At 38.9% G+C, this 17,709-nt stretch overlaps 1 protein-coding gene across 1 annotated transcript in view; it reads left to right on the top strand.

Moving 5' to 3' along the window:
• The window catches only part of ACSS3 (acyl-CoA synthetase short chain family member 3), a 149,047-nt gene that overhangs the window by 33,920 nt on the left and 97,418 nt on the right, over positions 1-17,709 (top strand). The window contains exons 2-3 of the mRNA XM_008710354.2: positions 518-662; positions 14,666-14,854. Of these exons, the coding sequence (XP_008708576.2) occupies positions 518-662; positions 14,666-14,854 (334 nt within the window). The remainder of the gene's footprint in view (positions 1-517; positions 663-14,665; positions 14,855-17,709) is intronic.

Consider the following 17,709-nt stretch of genomic DNA (forward strand, 5'->3'; position numbering starts at 1 on the left):
TTTCATCCATGTAACCTAGATTATTTTGGTGCTCTATACTTAGTTTGGTCCTAAGCAATAAAACCCACAAAGTTATCCCCTTGAAGTGTGAGGTATATCTTTTTCTAGTGCACATCAAAATAAATACATATTTATTAAAATAAAGATGTCCCTTCTGGGGATGTGTGGGTGGCTCAGTCAATGAAGGGGCTGCCTTCGGCTCAGGTCATGATCCCAGCGTCCTGGGATCGAGCCCCACGTCTGGCTTTCTGCTCAGTGTAGAGTCTATTTCTCCCTTCACCCTTCCCCCAACTTGTGCTTGTGCACTTTTTCTCTTTCAAGTAAATAAATAAAATCTTTAAAAAAAAAATGTCCCTTCTGTACCATCCTATCTCCTTTGTAGACATCATTACCTGGCATAGCACGCATGGGGAAACACTATTTTAAGGTCAGTGATGCCAGACTAGAAATATAGAAACTAGTTAAGCAACAATATATTTTGGAAAGAATTATTAACCCTTAACTTCCAATTTTTCAGGTTTGTGGAAGGAATGCTTAACATCTGTTACAATGCCATTGATCGTCATATTGAAAATGGTCAAGGAGATAAGATTGCTATCATCTACGACAGTCCTGTTACAGATACTAAAGCAGCTATCACCTACAAAGAGGTTCTGGAGCAGGTAATATCATAAATGTTTTGTATGTGTTATTTGGAAATCATATAGAAATTACTTAAATAATCTGCATTTACATTGTGTAACCTTTACTTCGCTTAATTCATTGACCTACATTCCTTTTGATGCACATTGGAAAAACTAGAGGTATGTTAACTCATTCAGATAGCCTTTAGCCTTTATATGTTACAGTACTGGAAGAGGCTGCCTTTACAGGGAGAGCTTAGCAAGCCTCTAAGAATACGTGTAAGTCCTCTCCTGGCCTTTGCTTCCACCTGCGTTGCCATCACATTAGTTCAGCTATTTTTCAGCTCTCGGAGTAGCGAGGCAACCTCCCAGCTTCCCTGCTACCAGCCTCCCCTCCTGTTAGATCACCACCTAATGTGACACCAGTTTCCTCCTTAAGAAACAACTAGTTAAAAACTTTTCCTTAGAAATTGCTATTACTTAGAGAGTAAAATCTGGACCTCTGGGATGTAGAAGCCATTTGGAATGAAGCATTTCCCCAAGCTTCATTTCCAGACCTTCTTGGCCATGCACACAACTGTTCTTCACCTTGGTTTTCCAGTCATGCTGTCCAGCCCTCCTCGCCCTTTACAGGTCTTTTTTACATACTGTGCCTTTTCCTTATTTGCTCTTTTTTCTTGTTTGTTTGTTCTTTCCCATCTGTGTAGTTCTTGGGTGAATCACAATGTTGACAGATGAATTATGAGATTTTTATTTTTAACATTAGGGTAGAAATGAGGTTTCGGAAGTAATTATAAAAGTGTTTGGGTATTGCAGACTGTGGAACACATATTCTAGCTCTAGGGGGGCATTTATTTACATATGGTTTAAAGGAAGATAAAAGTGTAGGGAAGGGTTTCTACTTTGTTGCTATTGACATTTTATTTATTTATTTATTTTAATTAATTAATTTTAGAGAGTGTGGGGGGAGGGGCAAAGGGAGAGGGAGAGAAGCAGACTCCCCACTGAGCACGGAGTCCAACATGGGGCTCGATCTCATGACCCTGAAATCATGACCTGAGCCAAAATCAAGAGTTGGACGCTTAGTTGACTGAGCCATCCAGGCACCCCGACACTATTGACATTTTAGCCAGAGGATTCTTTGTTATGGGGACTGTTATGTACACTGTAGGATGCTTAGCAGAGTTCCTGGTCTTTACCCATTAAATGCAGTAGCACACCTCCCGCAGTTGTGATGACCGAAAATGTCTCCAAACGTTGCTGAATGTCTCCTGGGTGGCAAAATGGTTACTAGTTGAGAACTAGTTGAGAAAGGTTTAATGGTGGAACAGAGTTGGTTATACTAGGGTTTGGAAGCATTTGCTTTTAAATTAAGGCTTTTGAAAGCACATTCTCTTCTTTTGCTTTTTTAACCTACTTAGGGTTTCTACTTGATTTTTAGAAAAGTTGGTCAACTTTCCTTGACTCCCTGAAATTATATCCTTTTGCATCAACAATGTTCCGGTTTAGACTTCTAACAGATTTCAAAGAAAGGCAACTGGGACATTCCAATGTCTCAGTCCTGAGTTGTTGCAAGCAATAAGAGAGAACTTAAAGCCAGTTTTGCTCAAGCTGGCTATCAGCCTGGTTGTATCAGTGAATGCCAGGTTTGGCTGATTTAAACATAAGAGGAATTCATGAAAAGGGAAGACTGAAAAACCTGGTTCAGAAAAATGACACACCCCAAGGGAGAAGAGGCAGAGGTAAAAATTTAAGGAGACCCCACAAATTGTCTAGTAACTAGACTTGCTGACTTGAGTTAACCCCCTAGACTGACAGAGTAGGGATACCTAGTTGGCCAGTTTTAGGTTACATGCCTAAAGTACCAGGCAGTGGAGGAAGAAATGTCTTCTCTTCTTTTGATTTCATAGTAGGAATTGGGGCCCTGGCCCCCTCTAGGACACACACTGGAGGAATTCCAATCCAATAAGAAGGGAGTTCAAATGTTAGGCAGCCCCAGACAGAACAAAACAAAATAATGCCACCATTACGCTGTTGGGTACTTTGTATTGGTCTGTGAGTGTGAACTCTATTTTCAGAATAAATTATACAGAAACAGAGCTCACACTGGGGCTGAGGAGAGAAAGAACTCCATTAGCAAATGACCCTGTTATTCATCTGAGGCCGCGTTTTATTATAGGAGATAATGTAAATTTCCCGATAACCTGCTGTACCCTGTGTTTTATTTTAGGTTTGCATTTTTGGCTTTTAGATGAGGGTTTGTCTATGATTTAAAACTTACTCCTATGATTTGGGCATATTGTCACTGTTTCATTTTATTAATATTAAGGCCCAATACATGGGTGAATCTTAAGTAGCATACAGATTAGAAAGCTTACTTATATATTTCCAAATACTATCTATACCAATATTGAATTTGACACATAATCATCAGAGCCAAAGAGAAAGCTTTAGAGAAACAAACTAAGGAGAGTTTTGCTGTTTTTTTTTTTTAAATCAGTTGCGTAAGTATGTATGATAAACGCATACACATTTTGCTTAGAAGCATTTCTGCTAACTCATCTTGATTTTCTAATATTGAGTCTAGACTTCTTAGACCCTTTTGAGGTTTGTACTGGTTCATTGGTTTCAGTTTAGCCTGACATCAAAGTACTTAAAAGGCCTGTTTCTCTCACCTGCTGACAGCTTCTGATTCCCCAGGCTTTTCTTCTCTAAAGTACTAAAGGAAGAAGTGTTAGGAAAGAGGGAGGCATTGTGCTCCACTTTGATTACCTGCTCCTGGTTCCCTGTGGCCTTTATTTTATTAAGTAGAGAAGACAGAGAAAGAAAGATTTAATGGTAATGCCATTGAGAACAAACAAAGAGAAGTGGCTTTGTACTTTACTTGTTTTAATCTCCCCTGTCTCATTTCTACTGAGAGTTTCTGGCCAAGTAAAACTTGATTAAGTTAGTTAGCATTTCTTATTTAATTAGGGGACAGACACGTTTTAGGCTAAATTGTTTCAGTGACATGAAGGATCTGAAGATTTTACAGAATGATTCAGAAGGTGAGCTTTTCCAAAACTGTCACCTTTTATGTAGATCTGATAATTTACGCAAGCCTTTATTAAGATTTTTTGGACAGAGATTCGAGCCTGGTTCAAGATCCGTTGTTCATTCATTCAACAAATGTTTGTTTTGTATGCCAAACCCTGTTGGGAACAAGGGATACGAGGTAAATGCACCCATTCCCTAATTTTAAGGAGCTAAGAACCCTTTGTAAATCTAATAAAGGTTATGTTAGACGGTAGTATTATGTTCTGTAGAAACACATGGGAAGGCATGCAGCTCAGCCAACTGTTAATACAGCATAGAAAGGCTTTCTGCAAGAGTCAATGCCTAAAATTAGCCCCAACGACCAGAAGTGGGAAGGGAAGTCGTGGGAAGGAGAGTCCTGCAGACACAAGGAATAGCGCATACAGAGATATTCAGGGCAGGGAGAACCTCGTGCCTCTGCGGTGGCTTTGGCATAAAGTACAAGCACAAGTGGTTAGGGAGATAGGGCTCTGGTGAACCAGACTCCGAGAACTCTGAGTGCCACATGACAGATTTGTACTTTATCCTAGGAGCATGGAAAGAAAAAACAAAAGCCACTCCTCCCTGTGACCTGTGGTTCTGCATGATCAGTTTCTGTGACTTACTCCCCAGTCCCACTGTACTACACCGCACACCCCAGCCCCACTGCACCATATACTCCAGCCCCACTGCACCGCACACCCTGCCCACTGCATTGCACACCCCAGCCCCACTGCACCGCACACCCTGCCCCACTGCACCACACACCCAGCCCCACTGCATTGCACACCCAGCCCCACTGCATTGCACACCCAGCCCCACTGCCTCCTGAAGTTAACTTCCAGCTTGCTCCACTCCCAACTTAGAGCCTTTGGACTTACCTGCCTTCTGCTTGAGACAGTGTTTCTTCCAGATATCTTATGGTTCATGGTACCTGGATGTTATTTTCCATGGTAGCTGGATGAGATTTTCCCTGGCCATATTAAATACAAATGTTCCCATGTCCACACCATTTCAGACCTCTCTTTCTGCTTTCTTTTTAATTTTGCCATTTATTACTCAGTACCATTGATTTATTTTACTTAGCTATCTTCTTTTGTGTTGTTTCTTCTTCTAGAATGTACTTTCCTTGAGGGAAGGGGCTTTTGCTCTGTTCACAGAGCAGGGACTGGTACATAGTGAACATGTGTTGAATGATGAAGGAATGAATGAAGGAAATATGATTTGAAATTTCTAAATGACTCTAGCTTCCTTTATTGTGGGAACTTCTTATCTTTGAATTATATCACTAATATAACATGAGCTTCTTTCTAAGTAAATTCTGACCTCTTACTGTCTGTGAAGAATTGTAGCTTATTTACATTTGTCTTGGAAGTTCAAGATGAATATTTCCTCCATGAATTTTCCACACTTACAACTCAGATCTGCATTCTAGGAAAAATGTGTGTGTTCATTGTGTCCTCCTCTTGGTAGCTCTTTTCAAGTTCGTGGTTATGTCAGACCTCAGTGAAATAAAGGGGGGTGTGTGAGTTTATGTTTGTATTTGGATGTATACATTATATACAGTATTCATCATTTTTAGAAGTTCCTATTTTAAATTTATTTTCTCTATCTCTAATTTCATTTTGAGTTTACCTCCATTTGTGTGTGGTAAGTTTGCTTTTTTTGGTATTCAAACAATTGTGATTTTTAAAATTTGTTTTATTTTTATTTTTTTTAAAGGTTTTATTTATTTATTTGAGAGGGAGAAATAGGACAAGAGAGGGCATGAGCAGGGGGAAGAGGGAGAAGCAGGCTCCCCACTGAGCAGGGAGCCCGATGCGGGACTAGATCCCAGGACCCTGAGATCATGACCTGAGCCGAAGGCTAACTGACTGAGCCACCCTGGCACCCCCAATTGTGAATTCTTATTTATTTATTTGCTAAATAAAAATGTGACCACTAAAAGGCATTTGAGAAATTTTCACAAATGTATGTACACACTGAAAATTGATGAAACCAGTGTGTGCTAAATTTTCCTAGTTTACAAAATGAAAGTGTCTGTTACTTCCACTGAAGGTAATTCTTTGAATTATAATTATGTTGGTGATTGTAATTATGAAGGTTGAATAATTTGAAAGATAAAATTACTCTGAAGTCAAGGGCCATGTCCCAGGAGAAGTCTTTCCTCCAACTTTGCCCTTTAGGATGCTCTTTTCAAAGTATGAATGCCATCTTCTCAGATGTATTTCAGGGTAAGAGAATCTGATATTTCTTTGTCTGTCACATCATCAGCATTTCTTTAAGCAAGAACCTAACACGCAAAAACCAGGACATGCAGAAATTCAGCGCTGCCAGTGGTCGCCTTGTTGAGGAGAAGGGATACAACAGGGCATATGCTTAGTTTTCTTTCTTTAAACTTCTTAAGTAAGCAATACAAACTTCACTTGTACTACAGTCAGCTCTGCTAAAGGTATATCTCTGTCAGGTGAATTACCTCCTCCGTGCTCGGCGAGTAGGTGAATGATGCCAGTATGAGATTGAATTTATAGTGCTTTGTGTTGGTTTTTTTCTTAGAGTGGCATTTTTTAAACTTAGAATGAAATGTCATATACATTCAGATTAGTACACAGAGCATAAGTATAAAGCTTGTTAGATTTTTCACAAACAGAACACACCCACATAACCAGATCAGGAGACAGAACATCCCAGCCCCCAGAAGCATGTATTATTGCTTCATTTTAGTTATTTCTTGTTCAGCCTTTATGGGATTATTGTTCAGACATCTACACACCATCCGTGATGACAATTACTTGCTTTTGAACTTTGTGTAAATTGAATAATAGAATGTACCCATCTACATCTGGCTTTTTTATCCAACTTTTTGTGTATGAGATTCTTTCATTTACTAGTTTTCCAAACTGGTTGTACTGATTTGCATTCCCACTCGCAGTGCACGAGAATGCCAGTTGTCAACAGGTGGTCCTGAGAAGTCCAAGTGTTTTTTAATTTGGGCCTTTCTGGTGAATGTGTGGAGATATTGCATTGTGGTTTTAATTTACGCTTCTCTAATGACTCCTGAAATTGAGCTCCTTTTTCCTGTGCTTATTGGCCATTCGTTCCACTTTTCTAAAGTGCCCATTCAGTCTTTTGGCCATTCATTTTCCTGTTGGATTGTTACCTTGTTAGCAAGTCGGGGAGTGACTGTCTCACAATTAAAAGAGAACACCTTATCTATATCTGAAAACCTAAACAAAATGATGAAGATTCTTTAGTGCTAGTGTTGATGAGTTAAGTGGTTTTAAGAATCTAAAGCTAAGAAGATACTCTCCCATTTTAAAAATAATTAATGATCCTGCTACATAATCTACCCTGCTGTTTTGACTAGTCCTTCTTGTAAGGAAGTGGGGAAGCGAATGCTGTGGAATATCTTAGAACAGGAAGCATGAGTCCCACTGTTCAAGCCTGTAACTGATCTATGGAACATGAGGCTGTCATAGTATTTTTACTAATGTTAAAGAGCTCCAGTTATGTTGATTTTTGAGTCCTAGCTCAACCTTATTTCCCCATAAGCCTTATTATTTTTGGGAACTCTTTTGTATAATGCCATGTTGTACAATATGTTTTAGCAGACACATTTGTATTTCATTTGAAATCGTAGATGAGTAGGCACCAACGACTGATTTAAATTCTTACCGAAATTGTGGCTAAAACTCTGTTTTGAATAACCTCTCAACTGAGTAAATTGTAAGTTAGATTAGATTCCGAGAATATGCCATGTAAAGAAAATATTAGACCAGTTTAATAGATACTGTAGGAAGGGATAAATTAAACGAGAAGGCAACATTTTAATATTTCCTAGCTTCCTTTTCCTCGTGTGTAGAGTCATGCATTCAAAATAAAAGTGTCTGAGCATCAACTCAAAATAACAACAAGACAACCAATCCTCTTGAATTTTCTCAGCCAGATTTTTTGAGATTGTTTGAAGTGGAAACTCACTTCTTTTCACTTCCCTCTGTGCCAGAAGCTATTTCTCCATGATTTGAAGTCTAGGACACTTTCTCCATACACGAGTTTGTTTTTGCTTTTTACATTACTTATTAGTGTATCTACTTATTAGTGTATTTCTTGACCAGAGTAATATTCCTTGAGGATAAGGGTAATATTTTATTTATGTATTTGTTTTTTTCCCAACATAGCGTCTAATACAGGCCTTGTAGCATAAGCTCATATTATATACTGAATGCGTTCATGAAAAAGAACAGTTACTCATCCGTTAAAAAGTAAAGAAAAATCTAATCCTTGTCTGAGAGAAATAATTATTTCCAAAAATATCACTTGTCTGCTCTACGTTGTGCTTTTCTTTTTACATTGGGGATTTTTATTTATTTATTTATTTTTTACTTTTTTACATCTTTTTAATTTTTTAAAATTTTTATTATTTTTATTTATTTGAGAGAAAGAGGGAGAGAGAGAGAGAGCATAAGCAGGAGGGACAGAAGGAGAGGGAGAGAGAATCTGAAGCAGACTCTGTGCTGAACCGCGGAGCCTGACAGGGGGTGTAGGACCCAGAGATCACCACCTGACCGGAAACCAAGAGTCGGACACTGAATTGACTGCGCCACCCAGGGGCCCCACAGGGAATTTTTATTTTTTAATGCAGTGAAAATCTTGTTTTTGTTTGCTGCCTGACTGTGAAGGTTATATCCTGACTCACCTAAAACTCTGCTTAAAACATTTATCTTACTTGGTTTTCTTGGAAACCTGAAATTCTGGTCCATGGCTTTGATTCTGACATTTGCTTAATTAATTTATTTTTTATCATCCATTGATAGGTTCTTAGTAGATGATTTGTCTTATTTTCAGGGTGGCTAACCTCCGACCTTTTAGAAAGTTAATTAGACAACATCAATAGACCATCTGCTTTGAATTCATTTTTCTGGACTAGAATAATGATAGAGTCAATTTATTTATTTATTAAAACATACTTTTGGAACACCTGATATTTGGCACTACTGTGGTCATCATAGACTACAGTAGTAAGTGATACCATCTTTCCTCATACAGAAATGGCATTCTAATTAGGAAAATGATACATTCGGAATAAAAACATAATACAACATAAATGAAAAGTTATACAATATAAGTGAAGAAAAATATGACACTACAGAGTGACTTGGGCTGCCATTTTAGATATGTTTGTCAGAGAAAACTACTTGTCACCAAGGAGATGACTCAGTGACACAGACCCAAATAGAGACTGGGAGAGAACCACATACCTGATTGAGTGAAAATCAGGTCAGGCAGAGGCCCTGGAACAAGAACAAACTTGGCCCATCAGGGGGCGCCAGGAGGCCAGCAGTGAAGAAAGTGGAAGAAGGTGAGGTTGGGGAGTATCCGTGAGTCAGATCCTGTAGGCCCTTGTGTGCCATTGTAAAGACTATATATTTTCTTAAAGATTTATTTATTTATTTGAGAGAGAGAGCAAGAGAGAGCATGAATAGTGAGGAGGGGCAGAGGGAAAGGGAGAGGCAGACTCCCCCGCTGAGCAGGGAGCCCAACATGGGGCTCCATCCCAGGACCTCGAGATCATGACCTGAGCTGAAGGCAGACCCTTACCAACTGAGCCACCCAGGCCCCCCAGGACTATATTTTATTCAAAGTATGATGGGAAGCTCCATCACTTTGGTTTCTCTGAAGAAGAAACTGTAGTGGGCAAGATTGGAAACCAAGAGATGACAAATGGTCCAAGTGAATAGGCATCATGTAGCTGAAATCTCCTTAATAATAGCAACATTCGTTTGCTTGTGGACAGTGAAAGGGTGCCATCACTTTGTGCCTTGTGGAAGCTATTCCACATTTGTGTCGTTATCTAGGATCCCTGGCTATGCTTACTGGGTTTTAGAAAAGTCTGATTCAACCTTTTATAGAGCAGCCACCTGTAAATTCCCTGCTTGCTCCCCATCTTTCGAGGTGTTTTATATAGAACACCATGGGAAGGTTCCTGAATATTTTTCAAGTAGAATCTTAGGAAAAGAAGACTGCTTCCTCAGATATTATAATTGGTTTTTAAATTAGTTATATTTCCTGTGATTGATTAGATCAGGGTGTGCAATTTGACATCATTGCAGCTTGAAAATATGCTTCCTCTTGTCTTCTCTTTCATATAATTTTCTTTGACATGGCCCTAAAATTGCCCATAATTATTATCTTTTTACTATAATTTGGACACCAACACTATCTTTCACATACAAACATGGTTTTCTTTAGATGGACACACTTGCTGTTTGTGAAGCAAGTGCTAATTTACTCTACAGGACATAGTCTTTGGTCAGTTTCACCTAATGTTTAATATTTGTGTTGTGGACATTTGATCATGAAATTATACTAACCTACAAACTGCTTTTGAATGAAGATTTTGCAGGATGAATATATACAAAATTTATTAAATTCTTTTTTATTATTTATACCAGTATGTTTTCATTTAAAAATTTAAAATGTAAAGTTTTTACTTGTATCAAAAATAAGCATGTGTGTTATATTTAAACCTTTTCACATAACATAAATATCTGCGGTTACATTTTCTTATTTTGTCATTACTATTTATTTGTGTTCTTTTCCCCTGGACTCTGTATTTCTTTGCTTTAAGGACCATGTCTTCCTATTTTGCATCTGCAAACTTGGCTTCAGTATAGTATGCATAGCAGATACATAGCAGATATAAACTGAATCAACGACAGGATACTTATACATTTGAATGGCTTCAAATTAGCTATTTTTTAAATGTTTTTATTTATTTATTTGAGAGAGCGAGACAGAGAGCAGAAGCAGGGGGAGTGGCAGAGGAAAAAGGGGAGGGAGACACAGACTCCCCACTGAGCTGGGAACCCAACCTGGGGCTTGATCCCAGGACCCTGGGATCATGACCTCAGCTGAAGGCAGGTGCTTAACTGACTGAGCCCCCAGATGCTCCTAAATTAGCTATTAATCAAAATAATGATTAATTCAAATAGTCTCTAGTGGGAAGAAGCAAACAGTGTCGTATCTAAATGAATATGCACATTCATTTTATTTCTTCGGGTTTCCTTAACAGCTCAGTTACCCCCCTGCTTGCAGAGAGGTGTGGCCTGACCATGATTTCATAGCATGTGTACCACCCTTTACATCAGACGGAAAACCAATTTAGTGGTGTGTGAGTGATAGAAAATGATTAAATTGTTGATAAGACACAGTCTTAAGAAGGTGCAAAAATGAATGTGGATTGGGTGAATGACACATGATTTAATTTTTCCTTTAGTTGAGAAACTATAGATTATACAAGATGTATGTTAACTATTTTCTCTTCGGATAGCAATAGAAATGATAAATTTACATTCAGATATCTATGGTAGGATAAGAATATTAACACTGAACAAAAATGGTATTGAATTTCCTTCTCTTTGATAATTTTACATCTGAAAGTCAATAAAAACAAGATGAGCTGGGAAATAGCAATAATGGAATTGCCCTTTGTGTTGACGTTTCATAGCACTTTCTTTGAGTATGGACTCTCAAGTGACTGGGATTTCTAGATTTTTCCTCTTCTTGTTTGCTGTTGCCTACACTTATTTTCAAAATGATTTTATTTGTGTCTGAAACAAGACTTCAGTATTCTCTTCTAGGACTCCCATATTGACAACTATCTCTAGATTTAATAATAGTAAGAAATATTTTTAAATGAAATATTACCACATATTTTCATATTTTTTAAAAAGATTTTATTTATTTGACAGAGAGAGACACAGCGGGAGAGAGAACACACGCAGGGAGAGTGGGAGAGGGAGAAGCAGGCTTCCCCGTGAGCAGAGAGCCTGATGCGGGGCTCTATCCCAGGACCCTGGGATCATGACCTGAGCCGAAGACAGACACTTAATGACTGAGCCACCCAGGCGCCCCTCACATATTTTGTTATTAAACCAATGTCCATTTATTTTTCTCGCTATGAGCTAGTATGTTGTTTTTCATATGCCTATTTATTAGAAGTCTCACCAGAAATGTTTTCCCATACAACTTCATTCATATATGTAGACATACATATATAATTTCATATAAGTATATAATTTACAATTTACAGTGTAAAATTTTACTGGAGTGACCGTTAGCCCTGGATACTACTGAAAAAGAAATTTTCTCTATTGATCATGTAAACCTTTTTTCTCTATGGCAGCTGTGATGTGGTTAGCACAGTATCAAAACATTGAGTGGCTGCAGAAAGCAAGGTTAACAAGGCCAAACGGCCGCCATCTAGTGGTTATACAGACCTGGTGCAGCCTAATTTCTTAATTGTGTTCAGGGAAGTGGTTCACAATTCAGATGATTGAGCCAAGCAGATAATATAAATGGGAGAAATGGGTGGGGAAAAAATTCATTATCAGTGTGTATCACACCTTTATGGTTATAGAACTATGGTGTAAGCATATAACACAAACAGGATGTAGAAGAATATATTTTAAATTCAAATGGAAAGAAAAATTTATGCTTTGTGATTAATGGCCCCAGGGAATGGTGAGTTCAACGTAGTGGCTGCTGATCAGGGTTAATTGATTGCTGCCATTCAAGAACAGAGGCCCAGGGTTGCTAGACTTTACAGGTTTTCAGAAAAACCTGGTAATCTGGATTTGTATATGAAACCTAATTTTAATATGTTGGCTCATTTTTTAAAAAGATGTGACATGACTCCAACTAAAATACACGTTGGGGTCACATTTGGTCATTTTGAAATCTTTTTTTTTCCAAAGAAGTTCTTGAATTCATTGATATCATTTCTTTCAGAGGACAGAAAAGTTTGGGGCATCTTCCAGCAACATTGTGAAGTGAGACTGGAATATAAAGTTACTGAGTTACTGCTAGACTGGGTCTTAGATGAAGATCATTTTTATTCAACAATAGACACTATACAAGATGCTGAAGTTATAGCTGTAAATAGGACAAACTCATCTCATGGGTGTCTCCTAGTGCTGTACCCTGAATGGGATACCCAGTAATGTGATCACAGAGCATGGCCACTTCCTACGGGGATTGCACCCTGAGCGTTTGGATATAACTTTAAAGTGTTTTTCTTGGTCTTGAGCTCCATATAGAATTTAAGTTGGTGATTTATATATCACTTTGGTATATCTTTCTCATAACTTTCTGCTGGGCAGCTTTGAGTTCTTAAAAAATAGCATGAAATTATACTGTGCAAATAGGGGAGAACAAAACACTAAGAGAGTTGTTACTTTCTATCTTTCACCAGAGCCCTTTGACCACATCTTTCCTCATCTGCACAGAAGAAGTGAATAAAGAGAAAAAGGAAGAATGATCAGGATACCAAATCCTTTGAGCTTGCTGAAAAAGTAGGAGAGGCAGAATGAAATGAAAGGATCCATAAATAGCCCTGTGGCCCAATTCCTTGTCTCAGGGCTCCTCTGTTCATTATCTTGAACAGCCACATCCAAGGGCAAGCTGTAGACCTTCCCATCGACCATTGGACCCCTACAGGCCCTTTCGTTAGCTCTCTGACCCGATCTACGACCCCTTGACCACTTTCTCCCTTGTTCTTTCTGTTCTAGTTCCCTGGTCTCGTTGCTATTACTCCATCATATCACAGATGATCCCCCTTACGCCTTTGTGCTGGTATTCTCTCTGCCTGAAAGAGCTTCCTGAGGGATATCCACTTATTCTTAACGTGTACATGTCCTTGCTGAAATGCCACTTTCTTTCTTTTTTTTTTTTTTAAAGATTTATTTATTTATTTGACAGAGAGAGACAGCCAGCGAGAGACGGAACACAAGCAGGGGGAGTGGGAGAGGAAGAAGCAGGCTTCTCCTAGAGGAGAAGCCTGATGTGGGACTCGATCCCAGATTGCTGGGATCACGCCCTGAGCCGAAGGCAGATGCTTAACGACTGCGCCACCCAGGCGCCCCATGAAATGCCACTTTCTTAGTGAGGTCTACCCTCGCCGTCCCATTGAGAATCGTCTCCCCCTCACTCCCAATCCCTCTACTTTGTTTTACTCCCCCCCGCCCGTACTGACTACTTTTAACATAAAACATACTCTACTTACGTTTATTGCAAATATTTACTCTGCTGAAATATAAGTTCTCTGAGGACAGAGATCTTTGTCTTGATTTGTTTGTGGATGTATCTGCCATATCCTGGTGCTCAATATACATTTTTTAAATGAAAGAATTTGAACTTCTTTCACTTAGGTCTATTTTACACATTCTGTTTTGGTCCCCAAAACATATGCTAAAAGTATAAAGAAGTTTATATGTTTAGTCTCAATGTAGAGGGAGGTCACTTTGTATAGATAATTAGTATAAAAAACTATAAAGAAAAAATAATTGGCTTCAGACAGCAGAAAGGACAAAGCATATGAGGTTGAGAGACTTGTGATGGTATCCTGGCTACATCACTTACTCCCTCTCTGGTCCTAGGTTAGCTGTTTGTTATATTGGAATCTCAGTTACCTGATATTTAAAATCGGAACACAGTTCACCTTATAAGTGTATGATAATGGTTTCTTTCCTAACACATACTTGTCTTTTTCAATAGTTAACCCAACATATGCCCACATTTGCCATTGTGTTACTTTTCTGTTCACTGGACAGATTCCCCCTTTAGCATAAGAGCTCAACAGGGACATATCTGTGTCTTTGTTTTTCTTTGTTGTGTTCCCGACTTGAACCCAATGTCTGGTACATCACAGTTGCTTAGTAAATATGTTACTGAATGAATAACTAAAGTAATTTAAGCCACAGAGTTCATATGACACAATGATAGTAAGTTGGTTTATAGTCAATTATTGTAATACAGGTGTCTTTTATTACTGTTACTATCTAAGCTTACATCATCATCAAATATGTGTTACTCAGGCTTCTTTAAACCACTACCAAGACGGTGATCATCTTCTTGTGCTACTGTCTTAACTTGGAAGTTTAGTGAAATAACACAGAAAACACTTTGCTGATGTAATGATTTTGTTATAGGTCTCTAAGCTGGCTGGTGTTTTGGTCAAACATGGTGTCAAGAAAGGTGACACTGTGGTTATCTACATGCCCATGATCCCACAGGCGATGTATACCATGCTGGCGTGTGCAAGGATAGGAGCCATCCACAGTCTCATATTTGGGGGATTTGCATCCAAAGAACTAAGCAGTCGTATTGATCATGCAAAGGTAAGCGCTTTATTTGAAGAAATCAAGTAGTAGCTACATACAGTACAGCCATATTTATCTGGGAATGAACCATCCAAGAGTGACCTCTACTTAGGAGATCTTCCTTTCAAGTGGGATATTTAAAATTTGTGTTTTCTTTGGCATATATAGATAAAACCAAAAATTGACTTTGGGGTCAATCTTATGTGAAAAACATCTTGCTAGGTACAGTGAGGAATATAAAATATAAGATTAGGTGCGTACCTTTCAAGTTAGCTTGCCATATATTTGGGTGTATAAGACATACAAGGAAAATAATAACCAATTTATTCATTAACATATATTTATTAACTCCCTACTATATGCCAGGTACTATCCTGAGAACTGGATAATGAGTGATAATTACCAAATGGATGGAACACATAGTAGCTTTGTAAGGTACATACTTCCGGGAATGGTGGTGGAAGCACAGTGGTGAAGAGGGGTACCTGGGAGGGGTGGATTACGTGTTCCGGTAAGTTACCAGACAGTGACTGTTTCAGGCACTGCGAGTTACAGGTGGCTGCAGCGACTCCTCAGCTGTGCTGTTTCAGCACTCGAGCAGCCTCACGCATTACGTCAGCAGAGGACAGGACAGCATCCCAGTAAAACTCGGCAGAAACGTGCTGTGGGTGGGGTTCGGCTCTCAACCATTGTTCACAGACCCCTGAGTTAGAAGAAGGAGTGACTTCTTTTAGTTGGAGTGGCTGAAGCGGACTTCCTGGAGTTGAGGTTTGAGTTAGAGCTTGGCTGAGATTCAGCCAGTTGAAGAGAGTGATGTTGTGGGATCCAAGAGGAGAGAAAAAGAATATGTGTGAGTCTGGCCTGAGACAGTAAAGGGTAAAATTCATTTGGAGGACAGGGAAGAGACAGGTGGCTGAAGAGGGAGAGGTGGTGAGCTTGCAAAGGCAGTTTTTGTCTGAACTGAGTCTTGTAGACCTTGACTAATCAAAGTTTTTGAGCAGGTGGGTGTCTTGTTTTAAGCGATGCTAACAGGAGGCAAGTCTTGCAATAGGATGTGAGTGGGAGGGAGGTGAGAGGCTGGAATAAGACCGGTGGGCAGGTGGTCTGTCTGTGAAGTAATGTGCAATGTGCAGCAGAGTAATAGCAACGGGAAGATTAAGGAAGGAAGGTTGTTACGGGAGTAACAGATGGTTGACCTTCAGAGTTTCACAAGCCCGAGCTGACACATTCCTAACAAGGGAGCTAATATGTATTGAGGTCCCCTGGGTGCAAGGCAGAGAGTGAGGGTTTGCATATCTGACTTTATCTGGTAATGGATCAGTTATTAGAACCAGGAAGCTGGTTTGTGGACTAACCGGATAGGTTTTTTCTCTCTTTTTCAGACATGTTGAGTCAGTGCTTAGGAGGGTAAATCTAGGGGGAAGTATCAGTCAGTCACTAACCTGCAAGCCAGTGGGCAGCTGGGGGCTTCTTTGAGGAAGCTATAGATTCCAGCATTTTAGCTATAGAAATCCTAAACACCATTTGGATAAAAATATGAGATGTATTATATGTATTATTTCCTTTCTAAGGAAATTTTATGATGTGGGGAAATTGAGATACATAAAAATGAGAATTTATAAAATGTATACTATATCACTGGCTAAGTTTTTATTCATCACACATGATATAGGAAAGACGTTAGGGTTCAAAGCCAATGGCCAAGAAAGAATTCTTGGGATGTCTTTGGTGCAAAAAGGTGGTTTTATTAAAGTACGGGGGACAGGACCAGTGGGCAGAAAGAGCTGCATGGGGGTCACGAGGAGTGGCCCATGATATACTTTCAAGTTGGGAGGGGGTTAAGGATAGCATAAGCCTCCCAGGTATTTTGGAAACAAAGTTTCCAGGATCCTGAAGGGGCTAGCTGTTGTTAGGAAAAGGTCATTTGTTACTGTTTAGGAAAAACTCAGTCATGAGACTCTTGAGATGCATATCGGTGGGTCATATACTTGGAGGATGATTGCCAGCAGGCATCTTGGGGGATAGAGATAAAGGAAGTTTCCAAAGGAATTTTTGTGTGCTGAATAGACTTACAGGATCCTGGGGGCCTGGCTAAGTTTGCCTTTTGCCCTTAGCAAAGTATTAGCATTGAGGCAGCTGAGTTCCTGGAGGAACTTCACTCTGTTTCAAGGACTATTCAATGGGCTGTAAGATAGTAAGGAAATTTAATAATTTTTCTTCTGTCTTTGCTTCCCACAGCAACAAACACATACACACACACACACACACTCCCTTCTTAAGGAGTTTAGGCAATGAGTGTATATGTTTATGGGCATGAACATTGAGCAGATCAAATTAAAGGCGAGGAGAGATAGAGATATATATTGGAGATACTTGGATGAAATGAATAGTTGAAATCAGGAACGATTTTGATGTCATGATTTTCAAATAAGTTGTCTCAAGAAAAAGCTTTATTTTAACAGATGAAAATGGGAAGACTGTACAGTATGGTAACAAGTCAGTCTAGACCAAATAAAATCTCCAATAAAAGGCTGATGAACAGAAATGTAGAAGGGATTCTTTTTTGAGGGAAAGAGTCTAATTTTGACTTTATTAAATTATTCAAGCTTTGATATATTCTATATATATTTTTAATTTGATATGGAACTTACTTCCATTTATTCTGAATTCTAATCTTAGGGAATGTTGTCTAGAATTATTTTTGTGAGTATTACAGATATTAAAATGTGAATTCTATTCAAATGTCAGGTCTTTAAAAATACAGTAAAAGAAACAAGACTTAATTTTCGTTTCTTCCTTCCTTCCTTCCTTCCTTCCTTCCTTCCTTTCTTTCTTTCTTTCTTTCTTTCTTTCTTTCTTTCTTTCTTTCTTTC

Source organism: Ursus maritimus, unplaced genomic scaffold, assembly GCF_017311325.1.
Source record: "Ursus maritimus isolate PB19 unplaced genomic scaffold, ASM1731132v1 scaffold_21, whole genome shotgun sequence".
Classification (NCBI taxonomy): Eukaryota; Metazoa; Chordata; class Mammalia; order Carnivora; family Ursidae; genus Ursus; species Ursus maritimus.